The sequence below is a fragment of the Andrena cerasifolii genome, chromosome 16, assembly GCF_050908995.1.
Source record: "Andrena cerasifolii isolate SP2316 chromosome 16, iyAndCera1_principal, whole genome shotgun sequence".
NCBI lineage: Eukaryota > Metazoa > Arthropoda > Insecta > Hymenoptera > Andrenidae > Andrena > Andrena cerasifolii.
This window is the reverse complement of record NC_135133.1, coordinates 9,578,860-9,596,282: the sequence shown is the minus strand read 5'-3', so window position 1 is coordinate 9,596,282 and position 17,423 is coordinate 9,578,860. Positions and strand designations below refer to the sequence as shown.

Below are 17,423 nucleotides of genomic sequence, written 5' to 3'. Positions count from 1 at the left end.
GGAGTAGAACCAGGGGCACGTAAAAGAGGAAATAAAGGCCGGGGTAAGAAGTTGGGGGGAAGGGACGGCGACGTCGGCTGGCGGCCTTCCGTTTCATTTTCATTTCTACTTATTTCCTTGCCCGTCACATCGCTCCGACGGACGTTCTACCCGTGATTCGCATTCGCCCGATTAAACGGTATATACCCTCCTCCAAGGGAACGACCGCCGCCCCCATTTGGATTTTTATTTTCGCCCGAACGGCCAACAGACTCCGGCGAGAGCCTGCTGCGATTCGAACCCACCCCCTCTCGTCCCTTTAATTGCGCGATTTCCGCCGCTAGATTGCTCTTTGTTCGGCCAGCCAAGACGCTCGATTCGGCTCCCAAGATTTTTGTAACACTGCGCGCGCTCGACGATCTATTGACCTCCGGGCGTAAATAAATTTCGCTTATCCAGATCGGTAGAAACGCGAGGAGGGGGTAGGGTTCGGAATTTATAAAATTTCTAAGCGTTCGGGGACAGTAATCGAGATTCCACCGCGTGTTCCATGCGTTTGCAGAGGATCGTATCGTCCTCCGCGAGGAGAGCGTGCTGGATTCTATCGCAGCGGGGCAGAAATTAGAATTCCTGGAATCCGCTCGACTTATCGGGACGAGAATTTTCCCCCGTGTATCCCTTTGATCTGGTAAATAAGATAGGGTGAGATTTTCGGGCTGCTCCACCCTCTCCCGGCTGGTTACCCCTTCCGGTTCGCCGAGCCTTCGCCGGGGGTGAGTCTCCCCGGATTAAACGCGTTGCTTCCGCAGAAACGCGACTGATCCCCGGAGATTTTTACCCTCGACTTGAACGGACGCCCACCGACGGCACCGTCCTGGAAATCTGCCCCTTTTTCGCGGCTTTCGCGTAATCGTATGATTTACATTCAAATTTCATTGAACGACGCCCGCAACACTCGCCCGCCCTCCGGGCGAAATTTATGCGGGATTTCGCCGGGTCCGCCAGAGTCCCTCGTTCCAATTGGGACGCTCTTCTGCGGGGAGCGTTTCAAGGTATTCCTAGAAGTTAAAGAGCGAGCCCTCTTTTCGAAACGCTGGTAACATTCGCCGCCTTCAACCGGCGAAATAAATCAGCTTGAAAGATACTCTACGCAGCGAAGCCCCGGTAAATTGAAAGAGGGCGAAAGGAACCCTTCTATCGGAAGATATACTTCGCGGCCCACAGGAAACCACCGTTACCACCTGTCGATCGCGAGTGGACCGTAGCTGGCGAGTCCCGTCAAAACGATCCGTCTCCTTCTCCGAAGCGTCTCTCCCCGTCTCTTTGTCGCGTTACATTCGGTTGAACGCGCACTGCCGATCCCGCTATCGATTCCACTGGAAGCGGGTGGTAATGAGACTCGTCTGTAGTTTCCCATCAAGCTCTCCAAATTCGATTTCCGTCGAATTTCATAGTCGCGGTGTGGAAGTCTGCGTCACTCGGGGGTATACCCGGGTACTAAGTAAGTAAGTTTTCTGAAATAGCCAGCCGCGGAGTGGTTTAGTTACGCGACGTTAAAAACCGATTGCCAATATCCTATTGTTAATCATTTCCGGCGCGAGTATTGGCTGGACAGATGAATTATGGCCGACGAATAGGAGTTGGCGAGCCGGTATCTATTTTTCATCGAGCTTCGAAGTTTGAGAGGGACGATTCGATATACCGTCGCGATCCGGGATAAATTTCCGTGCAATTTCAATACGAGATCATTCTCCTTGTAGACGCAAGCCACCCTCTTTTCTGCGAAGCTTCGCCGGATATTAAAAATATCTTCCGTCGGCAGCGGACAGCGATCGACTTCCGGTTTATCCGTTTTACTCTATTTTCCAGGCGTCCCCGAGAGCTCGATCGCTCTCCAGCTATGAGACCCCCCGCTCCTTCCACTCCTCTGCTCCTTGTCTCTCGCTTCTTAAGCCGAACGTCGCGCTTGAATGCTTTAAACTGCCGCCCCTGTCTCGTCGCGAATTATTAACGAACAACTATGTAATCTAATATAGAGAGGTTAAAAATCCAGCTGTTGAAGCTTCGCTATTCCAGTTATCCGGAGAGCGATCGATAATTACCTCCACTCGGATCCGATGGACCCCGATTTCGGACACGATAATTCCTACGCATCCCTCGCTAACTAACCGAGCCACGAGTGATTCCCCGTTCGCGTTTCCCCGGGCATTTTTTAATTACTCTAATGGATGATCGCGGAAAGTGTCGTCACTCGACATTTCCTTCCGAGAGGGCTCCATCCCCCGGGCCGACCAAACAGAGAATTTTTCCAGAGAACATCTCCCCATTCAAACACCGAAAATCCAGCAGCGCGCCGCTCCACCAGGTAACCAGGTCGACCGCGGAGAGCTTTAATTACCGACCCCTTAACCCTCCTCGAGCCCCTCTATTTACCCGTTTATCATCTCGCGGACGGAAAAACCGCTTCTTCGTTTCGGCGGAACGACGTCGTTAACGGGTGGCGTTCGCGCGGATACGCACGCGACGAGCATCGCTAATGGGCGTCGTCGCCACGCGTAGGCGGACGATCGCAGGGGGTATTCGATCCACGTGCCGGCAGCCGCGAAAATTATCCAGGAGTCGCGAATTTCGTTATCGTCGATCGAAGCGCGGGGCGAAAATTGGCCGGTGAGAATGCCTCCGGCGCACAGTGGGTCGGATTTAAAATTTGGCGCCTTTTGGGTCTTTCTTTAAGACATCGGAATAAAATTTGCGCCAAAAAATAGGAAAAAATTATTCCTTTCTAATGATGCATAATTTAATATTTCTTACTTTTATTTATTTATTTATTTTTCAATTTTCTTAACTTATTTGTGATAGAAAAAAATGTAATTCCCTTTTCGGTAGTTTAAATGGAATTTTCGGGAAACTTTTCGTTTCCAAGTAATAAGCAAAAGTGGAATAATAAACGAATGCAGCCAAATATCGTTTTGTTTAAATTAAAGACCAATTTTTTGCGCTAAATATCATCTTCTATTAGTAATTAATGTAAATGATGTGTTGAAAAATAATTCTGAATATAGTGTGGAAATCTCCGATATTTTTTAAAACTGACAAGGAATATTGGAATATTTTCAGTTCGGCTGCATTCATTTATTATTCGACTTTTGCTTATAACTTGGAAACGAAAAGTTTCCCGAAAATTCCATTTAAACTACTGAAAAGGACATTAAATAAGGTACCAAATTAACAGAATTAATTTTTTTTCTATCGCAAATAAGTTAAAAAAATTGAAAAATAAATAAATAAATAGATGCAAAAAATATTAAATTATACATCCTTAGAAAGGAATAAATTTTTCCTATTTTTGGCGCAAATTTTATTCCGACGTCTTAAAAAAAGACTCAAAAGGCGCCAAATTTTAAATCCGGTCCACTGTGCGGCGACGATCATCGGCCAGTGGCGGAGAGCACGCGAAATTATAGATGCGAGCGCGAACCTCGGGAAAATTGCGCGCCTTTCAACTGGTCGAGCGAGAAAACCGAGGGGAATGGGGGCTGTTTTATTTTTTAACCCCAGCTCTTTTTCTTTTTTTTATTTTGATCGCGGGGGCACCATTCTGCTATCTTATCGTTCTTCTCTCTCTCTCTCTCTCTGCCATCTGCCTCGTCAACGACTTTCACGAATAGCGAAGAAGGCCAACGTCCGATAATCGCATTCACCGCGTCCCTGTTGGCCGATGATATTCCACGGTTGACGCCGCGAACGTGTAATCCAATTGGATGGAAATCGCGGGGCAAACAGCCGCGGCTCTTGCACACCGAGGCGCGTCTAATTATTAATAATGCGACGAGTCACAGGGCAGACGGATGGCTGTTTGCGCGGCTCGGCGAACGAGATTGGTTACTCGGGGCCGTGCATTACGGCCGCGGTGTAACGTCGCTTATCAATGGGCATCGTTCGAATTGCCTGTGTTTGGCAAATGAGCGTATCGCCCGGCGACCGTGTATGCGTCCCGTCCCGGTAAAGAATTAGCGGATGCGCCGATGTCAGCGGGCGATAGGGGAAGGCAGTCGCGACGCCGGCAAATTTGAAAGCTTTCGGTCGTGAATAGGGGATGTCAGTTTCGCGTCGTACGTAACAGTCATTTGGATATTGGATTCAAGGAAAAGTAATTCAATGGAGTAGACAAATACGCGGGACACTCAGCCGTTCCCCCTTAATCGGTACTCAGCTCTCGACGGATATAGACGAATTCGTAAAATCAAGAATCCTGCGAAGGCAAGCACCGCCGCTGGTTTTTCGCCCGCCTTTACGATGTCCACGGTGCCACGAAATTCCGCTCGCCCCGGTCTGGCCGAGGGTCGAAAGGCCGGCCAGCCTCGTAAATCGCGCGGTGCGGCTCTCCGTATCGCGCGGAGGCGTCGCGGCGGATACGGTACCGCGGTCACGTGCGGACCGTTTCAAAATCCAATTTGTCGTTGATGTTTCGACGTCGATGCAGCGCCCGGGCGCGATTACATACACAGGACGAACTCGTTAAAGTTCGAAGGAACGGGAGGGGGCGGGCTGGGGGTGGCTAGAGGAAGAGGGAGCGAGAGAAGGGTGGGCCTGGCTCGCAGGAGGTCGAGGAGGGAGAATCGAAACGCGCCGCAACGGAATAGTCTGCAATCCTGACGCGAGCTAACCGAAATACTGAAACATGTAGCAGCGCCACGGCTCGAGGGGGTGGAAGAGTAACCGGCATCCCTCGAGCGGCGAACTCGCTGGGTACCCGTAAAAACCGCTCGTAAAGCCGAGATACGTTCTCGAGGAGAACGTGGCTTAATATCGAGCCGATCGAGGGAATATTGATCGGGCCGGGCGTCGTTCCGCCGCGAAATTTCCGCTCCCTGTTCCTCCCTCGTTACCCAAATTACTGGGGGATCGACCGACGCGGGATACCGGGCGATGGAATTACGAATTCACCACTTGGGGATGACTTTTTCTCGGGCCTTGAGGTACTGGAGAGGCCTGAGAATTTCGATTAAGTAATAGCGACGTGGCTCGTCTCGCGCAGGTACATACGAAATTATAATAACGGGACTCCGAGGGCGTTGTAGGGGAGACCGGGGTTGGTTGTAACGCAGGGTAAATTGTTGGAAATTACTTCGCAGAGGTTGAAAATAAATGTCACACTATAAACACAACTATGGTTTATTGTATAGATAGACAATACACAGTGTGTCCACGTATTAATGTTAGTTGGTTATATATAAAAGTATACAAGAAAAAAGAAACTTTAAGAGACGGAACGCGATCTGCACGGTTTGGTCACAATTTTCAGACTGGCTACGGTCGTCACCTTATGCCCCGGTCAAGACCCTTCGCCCCTCTTCTCCAGAAAAAGAGAAACGCAGCCCCTTAGTCCTAACACTGAGACTCGTTGAACTCCAACATAAATTGTAACATAAGCGAAATCTTTTGAACGACAAATCTGGTAACCCGCAGCATGCGAGAGCTGCTTGACGATATTAGCACCGTCGGTTTTAGTGATACAAACGAACGTTACGTATTCATTTTCTGGTTATAGCCTAGAATTTCAGTATATAGAGCACGTAAGTAAATTTTGTTTTAGCACTTTTATTTCAATTAATCGTCGTTAGAAACTGTTTGAATTTTTGCTTCTTTGTCGCAAACGAATCAATGCACGTTTATTTATTTTAGTAATTTGATGTTTAGTTTCTCGTTTGCCGAGATAAAACGCAAAAGTTCAAGCTCGGGGTAAATTGTAACATGCTACTACTTACTCCGCTCTAAATGGTGATAAAGCAAACATGCTATTTGCTGACACACCGGAAAAAGATGCTCTAGACGAACAACAGAACAATCGAGAATCGAAAAAGTAGAAAAAAAAGTATGAAGGCAAAAGTAAAGAAAGCGAAGAAGAAGATTTTGATAGAATCAGATGAATGAAGCATTGATTGTTTAACTTGTGTATATCAAATGTTTAGTAATGGTTCGTGTGTTCATTTATATTTGTTAGAAATGTTTATTTGTGTTCATATTTGTATTTAAATAAGTAAAACAGATGTGTTACAATTTCCCCGGAATCGGGCACATTGTAACAAAGGTTCAGATTTGTTTAAGACGAAGCTAGATGTCCAAGTGTCCAAAATTTTGTCACGTACTTACACTCAATCAGTTCACCATATATGTAAGTAGTAAGTCGCGCAAATTATTTCCTGATTGAGGAAAACAGTTTCGTGAAAAAACTGTGAAAACTTTTTTTCTTACAATCTGCCCCGGTCTCCTCTACTTCTCGCGTGCGAAGTCGGGAGAAAAATGGCGAATTGGCACGCAGCAACGTGCAATTTGAATAATCTTCGACATTCATTGCTGGACTCTAAGCCCCCATCGGCGAACAAACTGTTCCCGATGGAAATCCGTTGATCAAGATTCCCTCTAGATTGAAACTTCAGAAATTGTTGAAATTACATGCTCCCGGGGATCGACACCTCCTCTGTAACACACTATCGGGCGTGAAAAGTGCGGGGTAACATTTTTGCGCCTCGCGATCGCGTTATCAGAGACGAATTCCGCCTAGCGAGGCAGTCTTCCTGCCCCTTGGAGCAGAAATTTCCTGATCGTCGCCGCTCACCGTTCCACCGGTTTCGCCTGTTACAGTGAAGTATCTGAGGGAGGTGACGCCATACTTCAGGAAGGCCTCGATCATCCAGGAAGTCGGCTGGGAGCTGCAGCGTGGATTCCTCAGCGCGACTCCTCCGCCGCCCAAGTCACCACCGCGAGCGGATACTCGTTATCTGCCGCTCCAACTCTGCAGACTCACCAGGTCCCATCATTCCTCCGACCCCGGTGAGTACACTCTCTCTCTCTCTCTGTTTCTCTAAACATCGCACGCGAGTGGAAGAAACGCAGCGAGGAACTTAATCTCGCTCGCCTTCAATTATCGCTTACCCGTCGGCGTCGCATACCTATTAAACAGACCTCGAAATACCGGCGCGCCAGGAAGCTTGCGTTTCATCAAGCTAGCGCTACGTTGCCCAAAAACCCCACAGAATGCAACACCTAGCCAAGCCTCGATACTCTACCCTGCACGCCGGCGTCTTCGCCCTCCACTTTTACGACCCGGTCGCATTCCTTCCACCCACAATGCGCTGTCACGTGTCGGCCGACCCGTCGGTCGAACGTCGGTCCCCCCGATACTCGGAGAAACTCCAGCCACGAGCTAGCACGGGAAAGCGCTCGTCGCCGCGACGCGAAGAAGCCGCGTTAATTAACGACCGTCGAAAAGGGAGCGCCTCTCCTGAGGACGTTTCGCGATACATACCCCCGCCCGGACGCTTTTCTCGGTCCCTTTGAAGCCCTGGAACTCGGGGGGAAAGCGCGAATGCCGCCTAGCGAGAGCTGACCGTAAAAAGAGCCGGCACCAGGGCGACGCACGCCGCTGGCAAATCAAATAAGCTGCAGGGAACCGCCTCTCGTCCCCCGCGCGTTTAGAAGTAAACGTTTCCAGCGCCGACTGCGGATTAACAGGCGCGAGCCTCGTTCTCCGCGCCGGCTGGCGGAGCCGCTCTCTCGAGAACTGCGTGCTCAGCGACCGAGATAATGACAGCCATAACGCAATTAACCCGTTTCTGGGATTACAGTCGAATGAGCGTGCTGGCGCGACCGCGATGTGCCGCGAGTTTGACAGTCAATTATCGCCTAATGGAACGACGAGCTTCGCGCGCGAAAAGAGGCGTCGCGATCGCTCCTGTCGATAAAACATTCCTTGGAACGATCTTCCAGTTTTCTTACTGGAGCAAGGCCCCGGTTAAATGTCTTTAGCACGAATTATATTTTTTAATATAGGATGAAGATAATAGCCACTTTGACAGTACCTATAAAAATATAGTTTCTTCCGTTCGGAAGTCTATCATGTACGTACGTATATTTGAGGAAAAGTCGTGGAGTTTAAAGGCGATACGTTGTACATAGGGAATTCTAATCGAAATTTTAAGAAACGGTCAATTGACTGGTCGTGGTAGGAATAGTGGTAATCATAGAGGAAGTCATCGGCATGTACACCCGACCGTGGTAAGTGTCTCCACCGGCTGAATGGATCTAGGTTTCATCGAGATGCCGCCTCCCTCTCTTTGCACGGAGGACAATGACAAAGAAAGGGTTGGAAATGAGTGCTCCCCTCCGTGGTCCCAATCGCGAAGTTAATGAAAGGCTAATGGGCTCTTAATTCTGTAGAGCCTCGTCCCTGTATCCCCTTGGTCCTGCTCCCCTCGAATCGTCAACCCTCGACAGTTCTTTCTCGTCGCTTCTCCCTTTTCCTCGTTACCACTCGGTATCTCTATCCACTCTCCCAAAGAATCCTCCTCCCTCTCCCCGAGCAGAAGTTTCACTCTCTTCTGCGCCTCGCATTTTGCTCGAAGATTTCGTAAATAAACCCGCTGTTTACTCTCCGATTTTTCTTCGACGTTATCTCTCTCCCCGCTTTCTTTCACCCCTCTTCGTCCGTCAACGGACGGTCCCTCGACAGGGGGGCTTCCCTTTTCTTCCCTCGCCGCACACCCTCCGTTCCGCGAATTTCCCTCGCTCTATTCTCCCGGTGTTCGTCTTTCTCCGGCTGGAAAAAGGAAACCGTGCCCCCAGGAGAATATGCCCCTCGCTGACGTAGGTTCGGGGTAGACAGAGGAACGGCGGGAAGGGTCGGCGGAGGTTGCTCGAAAGGTAAAAGGGAATCGTAGTGGCCGGGAATTGGGGAAAGCAATCAGAGGCGTGCTGTATCTCTCGCTCGTATCTGCTGCATGGCTGCTAAGCCGTGTCGCACAGGGGCGGCTCTATCCCGATGCGCCGGTATTTTTTTTTAAGTCAACAGTAGACGGTCCTTCTACAGAGGATCCTCGGGGCGCTGCCTCCTGCGTTTACTCTGTATCGCTGCTCTCGTTTCGTCAATGATCGATTCGGGAAACACGCGAATGTCTCTTGTCGAATGCTCACTGTGCCCGCTAGCCTTCGACATCCATTTATCTTTGGTTTTTAGTGCTTTTAAAGATCCCCGAAGCCAACCCCATTCCGCCACCCGGTTTCAGACCTCTTCCGCGGAGACCCGCGATTTCGAAAAGCGGGAAGAATGCGCGATCCAGGCGTTAATGGTGTTTCCCTTTCGAGGAGTAGGTTTCGATGCATTTGCAGCGCTTCTCCACACCCGCAGGAGCGTCTGAAAATTTACCCGTAAATCTCGTAGAGAGGGAGAAGAGAGGGCGGTTGCATTCCAGGCGAGAAACGCGTCACGTTCGACCCGCGGAATATCTTTTCAAGAGTTTATCCAGATGCGAGGGGATTTCTGCGCGAAAAGGTTATTTACAATTTATCGCGACGCGGCGCACCGCCACCACTCCTGACAAATGGGTAATCGAGAGACACGGTAGTGGTCTCGCGCCAAGTTCATGCGCAGCGCGAGACAGCTGTGCCTATATTACGCCGAGCAGGATTCGGAAGAACCCTTCGATTATCGAATCTCAATAATGGTTGATCCGATTAAGTTTTGAATGGTCTTAACGGGTTTGATTTACATAAGGAAAGCGTCTTCGTTTTGTTCCTACGTGCCTTATGAGCTTAGATACTTCGACGCAAAGTTGCAATTTGGCGAATTTTATGTTAAGAGATTTTCTCCATCGTCAAGGGTGGATGAGAGGGGAACATGAAAGGGTGAGGAAATGTCTCTTAGGCACGTCGTTGATTCGATGAAGGTTTCGGCCAATCGCGTAACAAATTGTTGTCCGAATTGGTGTTGCTAAACTGAATAAATATGTATAAATTGCATTAATATTTTTCTTTCTCTCTTGTCTCAGTGGTGTCTTGTCTTATTTTATTATTTATACCAAGACAATTAACATTTTTCGGTTTCGCAGCGCCAAGTACTTTGAATAAAACATTTATTGCTATATTGAAATATTTATTCGTTTAAAACAAAAATATATTTGCTTAATATTATTTAATAGATTTTTGTTCGTATAAATAGCCATTGTTATAATTGGCGCAATTTTTGTTATAATAGCACATTCATAAATTTACGACAGTTTTTTTTCGTTTGTCTGCGCGCGCGCATATACTTGGCGCATTTTTTATACCTTTTTTTTAAAAAAAAAAAGGTAATTTTGTGGATGGTTATTTCACAGCTGAAAATATGATTTTATACGTTCACCCCCGCAGCCTAGGAACCTACGAGGCTCTCAGTCCCTGTTATATCGTGATCTATACCGTGTTTCCTCATTTTCTAATTCCTTCTTTCTTGCATTGATTCCTTAAAACTGTCCACGACGTAAACGGTAAAATTCCTCCGCCGACGAATGCATCGATGCTTGATTCAGAAGCACCCCCAGTGCACCGTTCACATTTTCAAGACCAGAAGCCTGCGCTGCTCCCCGGGGAGCACGTTCGTTTCACTTAAGCGTATCAACAGTGCATTACCGGACATTTTATTGACACGGTCGGCGGCGACCACGCTGTGCAAGTTCCCCGGGAACGAGAAAATGAAGAGCCCGTTGACCGGGAGAGCAAACACGCGGGATCGACGATAGCCAGCCCCTGACTCGTCGATGTTAGAGGAAAAGTGTAAAAAAAAAAAAGGAGTAGAGGAGGAAGTGGGAACGGCCGGGGAGTAGAGGAGCAGAAAGGTTAGGGGTCGGAGAACATCGGCGGCGATCGTCCACGGGCGCGCTCTGCTCGCGAATTAAAACGGACGCGTGAACGGTACAATGAGAATCGGCTAATTGAATTAGCGAGCGGCTGAGAGCAGCTCGGATAGGCAGAGGCCTCCTCCATAACCCCACCCCCGTGTCAGCTTTAAACTACCTTCCATTAAAAGAAGCCTCCGCAACCCTCGAAAGAATGGCCCGCCGTCCACCCAATTAAAATCGCCCAGTTAATTGTACGAATATCGAGGAACCGCGATCGCGCGATCCGTTAATTTGCGAATATCCGCGGCAGCGAATGGGGGTCCCCATCCGCCCCCCATTATCCGCAGCTTCGCGTTCCAACCGTTGGTCGAGCAAGCGTGAAAAAAAAAGGTATTCGGCTGCCAAATTTTCACCAGGCTGGAAATTGCGTACACGCGTTAATCATTCGGTGGATTCTCCAGTGGACATTGAAGCAGTCGCGTGCCCAACCGAGCCTCCCCGCCAGAGGAGAGCCGCCCTCCCGCCTCCTAATTTTTCCATCCGCGAGGAATCGAAAGAGGGGAGTCGCGCGCGCCCCCGTCTAATTGCGTTCCGCGGAACGAGCCCTCTAATTAATGCCCCGGGGAGGAGCGGGACGGCGAACTTGGAGATCCCGCGTTCGAGTGCTTTGACCGGCCTCCGTGACATACTTTCCCTTCCCTCTGCGACGTTCCGAGGCACCGCTATCAAACGAAGTTTGGATACGTCGATCCGTGTATTTAGCCTCTTCCATCCCGTCGTGCTCTATTCAGGCACAAGGCGCGCGCGTGCCTGCTTGCAGGGGCGCACACAGACGCCGGTTCCAGTGGAAATCGGCGGAGGGGATGGCACCGAGGTTCGGCTCTGGCCAGGGGATAGGTAGGATGGAGAGGATGCGAGAGTTAAATTAGTTTCCGGGGCAAAAGCTGGCTGCCGCCTGGTTTTCAGGGCTAACCCCGTGTATAATTCCAGAACAGCTCCATCAGGCCGGAACCCACGAAGAACCTTCCATCCAAACCATCCACCATCCACCGCTGACGCCACCACCACCACCACCACCACCGTCGCTATCAAGCCGTCCTCCTCGCAACCACCCCATCGTCCTCTTTCTCTCTCTCCCTCTCGGCCTCGCCAGACTTCGCGGGCCCCTGCAGTTTGCGAAGTTAATTACCGTCGGATAATTGCGCTCTATATGCCGCGTCTGTCTGATTAATGAGCCAGGATCAGCCGGTTGTTCTCTTTTGTCGTTGCCCGCTCGGACACCGCTGATGACACCGCTTGGAAACAGCCTTCTCGGTCTGTAGTTTTCCGGCGACGCGTGTCCCCTTTGTGTCTTCGTAAGCGTCTTTAAAGTTATTCGCTCGAAGTAACAAGGTTCCAGGGGCGGCAGACTATAGACTCCGCCACCAGATAGCCTCTCGACCGTTCCCGCTCTCTCGCAAGTTCTCACTCATCTACTCCTTCATGTGAGTAGGTGAAAAATTTAGTTTCACCGATTCTCTTCAAAATTACAGCATTTCTCGATAACCTTGCAAAAACAAAGTATACTGAATTTGAACGGCCTATGTGAAATAGTTTCCGAAATGTTTAATGTTAAAGTTTCGAAAGTTGAAACAAAATCGGCTGACGCGTTATCAATTAAATTGTAATATCTCGGTCATTTTTAAAGATAATGCCACCGTCCTGGGTTCGTTTTAAAGCTGAAGGAATGCTTTCTCAAAGCGCACATAGAATATTTTGGTTATTGTTAATAAACTTAACAGTAATCGATGTCAAAATTTCAAATCGCGATTTCACGTCGTTCCCACCCACGGTCCGGCTTGAAAAAAATACCATTCGATTCGTTAAATCTTCAACTAATAAATGCCTTTTTCAAAGAAGTGGAGAGATTTTGGGAACAGTTAACAAAAAAATAAAACCTACGATAGCGCACACGTTAGGAGGGTAAGACCAAAAAAAAATCTGAAGTTGGAAAATAAGGACCACCCTAATGTACATCCCGCTTGCAACCTCCCCCCTGTACAGCGTTTAATCATTCACCCTCCACAGGTTGATTCCTCGCGTGCCATCCCCCCGTAAGAAAATTTCTAGCGAATTCCAGGCGAAGGGAGCAGCAGCCCCTGCGTGGATATCGCGAGCCTGCCGAGCGAACAGCGTGTTAACCGTGTCGCGATTAACGCGGTCGCGCTCGCCGTCGCAGGTGCGAGGAGCCCCGAAGAAAAGGGAAAAACGGGGGAGCAAAGGAGGGGTGGGAAGGGACACACGTAGGGTAACGAGCGTTCTGGAATTGCGGTGCTGTTATCAGTAACAAGCGGAATTGCATTGTGCGCCGAAGCCCCTCTGGCGAAGCTCTCTCATTACCATCCCCGGCCGTCGCCGTCGTGCGAATCGCGGCCCATATAAACGCGCGAGCGTGTTCTCGCGCTCGAGCGTGCACCGTCGGCGTCGTGGCCCGTGTGCACGCTGCGTACGGACTATTATCACGCCGTTGTAGACGACGGCGACGTCGACGCTGCGAGGGTTGGCCCCCCATTATCCTCTAATATCGTTACACGGGCCGCGCCACCACGGTTTGTAGAAGTGACGGCCGCGATAATGCCCTAACGACAACGATATCGTTACGGTGATTGCAGTCGGTGACGTGTCCCGAACGGCCGTTCCTCGGCTCGATTGTTATTTAATAATAGAGTTGCCGGTCCACAGGGTGCCGCGATCTGGACCAGACATATCGCGATCGGGGACGAGGATTGGACGAACCGAATGGCAAGGGTTTTGGGGTATTTGGTTCCGTTCGATCTTTGATCTTGTAAGCCGCGGCCCTGAACTAGCCGCGGGCCTGGGATTTTTCCCTGCGCCTCGTCGCGTTCGGTAGAGTACGCTTGACTCGCCGAATACGCGGCCGAAGACGACGCGAACGTTTATGACAGGGTCGCTAGAAGCGAGGACAAAGTGCGAGTCGGCCTGAGGGTGGAAGGGCATTCTGTAATCGGTTGCCATCGGGTCTATTTCGTGTCTGCGCAGGTAAATCCCACTTCTTTTAAGGGGACATTCTACTCTCTCGGTCGGAAAATCCGCCACTTTTCGGTGATGGTTTTTATAATGAAATACACACTTAACGTTTTCGAACAAAGATTTTTTCTTGTATTTCAAGAGTGGTAGAATATACCCCCAGAAATTCGAAAACGTTATGTGTTTATTTCGTTATAAAAACCATCACCGAAAAGGGGCCGATTTTTCGGCCGAGAGAGTAGAATGTCCCCTTGATTAAAGTATTTGTTTAAAGCCCTGTCTACTGAATTTCCCGCTCACCCTCAGCCATCCCTGCAATCTTTCCATCCACTTTTATTATCAAGCTCGAGTGGCCTGTTTCACAGAATTTTTACTTGAATTCTTGCACCAAATCGTTGATCCTGGAAGGGCGAATCCACCCTGTTCCCTCCGGTTCCTCGGTGCGTGGCGCGAGGTGGCGCGCTGTCGCGACGCATCGCGGTTGATACAGCCCCGTATCGATCATCGGCGGAGGGGGGCGGCTGACACGCGAAACCGTCGTCGAAATTACGTTTCATCGGTGTAAACTTTACATCCCGATCGCGGTAACAGATTGCAGCGGGCAGCGTTACCTGGCGCCGTGGCATCGGTCACAGGTAACGATCGCGCGGACAGCGGTTATGCACCGTCCACGGTAAATTTTACAGGGACGGTGATAAATTTTACGCGGCTGTATGGACGACGATCGCTCGTTATATCGCTCTGTACACGATCGACGTGGCTGATAGCCTGTTATCGCGCCGACGCGAGCGCGTCTCCCGTCTTCGAATCGAACGAAATCGGGGGGTTGGAGGAAACAATTAAACGGGTCTAATCGAAAGCGCCGTTGGGTACCGGCGTGTTAAAAGTACCAGAAACTTGGTCACTCGAGCGAGGAAGCCTCGGTGAAACACCAGACGTACTCCCGTTTCGCCAGATGGAGCAGTGACGCGCGGCTGCGAGGCGAAAATACCGCAGCTTACCGTGTTTACGCAATTTCAGTGGTCGTGCATCATTTGCCGGGCAAAAAACGTTCACCGACACTCGTCGAGGGAGCTGGATACACGTATCCGGGGCCGTCAATTTCGGCGGCCGACGGTGCGCAGCTTATACGCGAGGTTATGAATCGCGAAACGGGCGACGCCGGCAACTGCCGCCACCCCCTCTGACTTTCGTAAATTGCGAAATGAAGATATACAGCGGCAGGGAACGGCGCGTGTTCGATCGGGACTGATAATCGAATAAAACGACGGAAATGCGCCCCCTGAGAGAAATACACCCCCACCTAGGCAACGCGCACGGACGAGATTAATGTTTCGAACAGGGGGTAGGTGGGGGAGGGGTAAACGAGGCGAGTGGATGCAAAAATGCACTCTCCCACCGCCGCGAAACGCTTGATGAATAGTGCACTTTCGTTGCTAACTGTTGGGCGGGATTCGGGTGCTTTGTTTCCCTCAAGATTTCCATTCGTTTGCCGCGGCGTGGAAGTCGACATCTTGATCGTTCATCCCGAGCGCGTAACCGTTGTATCGGCCTCTCGGACATTCAGATTTCAGACGAATGGGAATCTGAAGCATGCGAGTCGATGGTGGGCCGACAGCGTTCGTCTAAGACCAAGACGGACTCGTACGAGCGAAACTCTCCCCGCTTCGAATCGAACTCTCTTCGAATGAGAAACAGAAGGATGCTCTTGCCTCCTGAGCACGGACGAAATTCGATCTGGAAGTTTATCGAGCTCCTTTCGAGTCCCGGCCGCGGTGCCTTTATTCCGCTGGCGGCTATATTAGTCTGGCAAATCGACGGACGGATGGGCCTCGAACGAGGAAAGTATGGAAATATAAAACTCGTCGGGCTTTGTTCGAGCCGAGGCTATCCTCGATAGCCTATGAAACGAGAGACGCAGCATCGGGGATACCTGCACGCTGGGAATTGCGCGAATATTAAGAGACCGATCCGCGGAGGGGTGCGGGGTGGTTAATATTTCCGTGTCGCTTGTTTATCTGGGTCGCGGAGCGAGATTAGAGTCAGGAGTCTGCCTCCAATCCCACCGCTAGAGATCGATCCGTTCTTGCTCGCTCTCGCTCAGCCGGCCTTCGCAGAAGTTTCATTAAACGCAAGAAATATCAATGATCCGGTGCTCGAGACTCGTTACCTCGAATTGTACGCGACCGGAGAAAATTGGACGGCTCAAGGATCCGTCCAAAGGAGACGGAAGCTAAGCAGCTCAACTGGTACGTAGCAACAGTCTCCGAGGGAACCGATTCTTCGGCTCATTAGACAGTCCGGCGTTGCCTCCACGAATGCGGCGCCCCTATTGTTCCCAGTTTTAACACTTCGCGGCCAATATCCATCCGTAACCGATAGCATTTCGATACGTTAGGTTCAGAGGGATGAAAGCTATCGATGATCCGACCGGCTGTAGCCGGTCTAGCAAATCACTCCACTGATTCCGTGATTCTCCGATTCCCATCGCGCTACGGATACCTGTACCGCGCCGGGCATTTATCATCCTATACACGGATACGTTCTCAGTTTTCATCTGCTCACCGATACCCAAACATCCGACTGCAACAGACGCGCGGCAGCCGGTGTTAATCAGCGCGCGATCAAGCAACTTTGATCTCCAGCTGGAGCGAACAGATCCGACGCCGCGTCCTCGTCCAATTCCCTCGCGCGCTCGCGACGCATCGGAAGCCACCGCGACATTCCGCCAGGCTGCACTCCGTGGTCCGACGTCTTAACCTCGAGACGTAGGAGGCTTTGAGGACGCGTTTCGGCTGCGACTGCAAAACTCGCGTAAATTGCAAGTACAGGATCCCTCGGAGGGATCGTCGCCGCAAAAGAGCCAAGCGACGCGGCAATACCTTGATTGCGGGGATATTAATTAACGGGGATCGAGGGCTGCGCGCCACCCGGCAGAGCTCCTGATCCAAGGAAGCCCGGAGAGCTTCGCCCTCGACGCGAGGCGTCGCGGCAACGTCATCGTTTCTCCGTGTTCCCCTTCGATGCTCGCCCGGATCGCGCGCGCTTCCCTCTCGCCACTGCATTTTCCCTGGTATTTTGCCATTTTCGAGAGAGTGGCTTCCTGCGGGATGCTGTTGTCAAGCTAGTAGCTCGGCGCAACACGCTGCCCTCTATGGAGTGGAAGATTTTCTCTTTGAAAAAAGTAGGTTTCTGGGAGATATCGCCGCTGGGAGAGTGGGTCTTTGGGGGATGGTCTCTTTAACGAAATTTATGGGGGAGGCTTTTTGAAAGAGTACACTTCAGCAGCGGTGGATATTAGCCGTTCCATTGCGAAAGGATTCTAGTATACTACCCTGCCGTTCTTCCAGAACACACAGAATTAATCCCGGAAAATTGATCCTAACTAGGATTCTATGTTGAACTCCGGGTCTGCCCTCCTCGCCGTGCCATAACATAACTTTCCCCTGGCAACTGTATCCGCGAGTCGAGCCGAACCGCAAACATTCCAAGGACGGAGGTGCGCTCTCCTCTGGCTCGCGTGTTCTCCTTGCCGCCAAGGGACGCCCTTTGCTCCATAAATTACTAATTCGCCCTGCAAACGGAGTCGTTAGCGTTTCGCGGGACCGTCTCCCTCTATGGAAACGTTTCATTTCAGCTTTTCGTCCAATCGGCGACGCGATGGTCTCGTCTGAAAGCATATTTCCTTTCAACCCGCACATCCTCGTATCAACAAACTCCGTCGCTGAGGAGAAGGTTTCTGAACAGACCTGATGAAAATGT

The 17,423-nt window shown here is 50.5% G+C and overlaps 1 protein-coding gene across 4 annotated transcripts in view; it reads left to right on the top strand.

The window, feature by feature from the left end:
- The window catches only part of Syn1 (Syntrophin-like 1), a 298,277-nt gene that overhangs the window by 164,574 nt on the left and 116,280 nt on the right, over nt 1-17,423 (top strand). For 3 of the 4 annotated variants that reach the window (XM_076828704.1, XM_076828702.1, XM_076828703.1), the window contains exon 3: nt 6,625-6,813. The exons of the other annotated variant lie outside the window; for it this stretch is intronic. In XM_076828704.1, the coding sequence (XP_076684819.1) occupies nt 6,625-6,813 (189 nt within the window). The remainder of the gene's footprint in view (nt 1-6,624; nt 6,814-17,423) is intronic. 4 annotated transcript variants of the gene reach the window in all.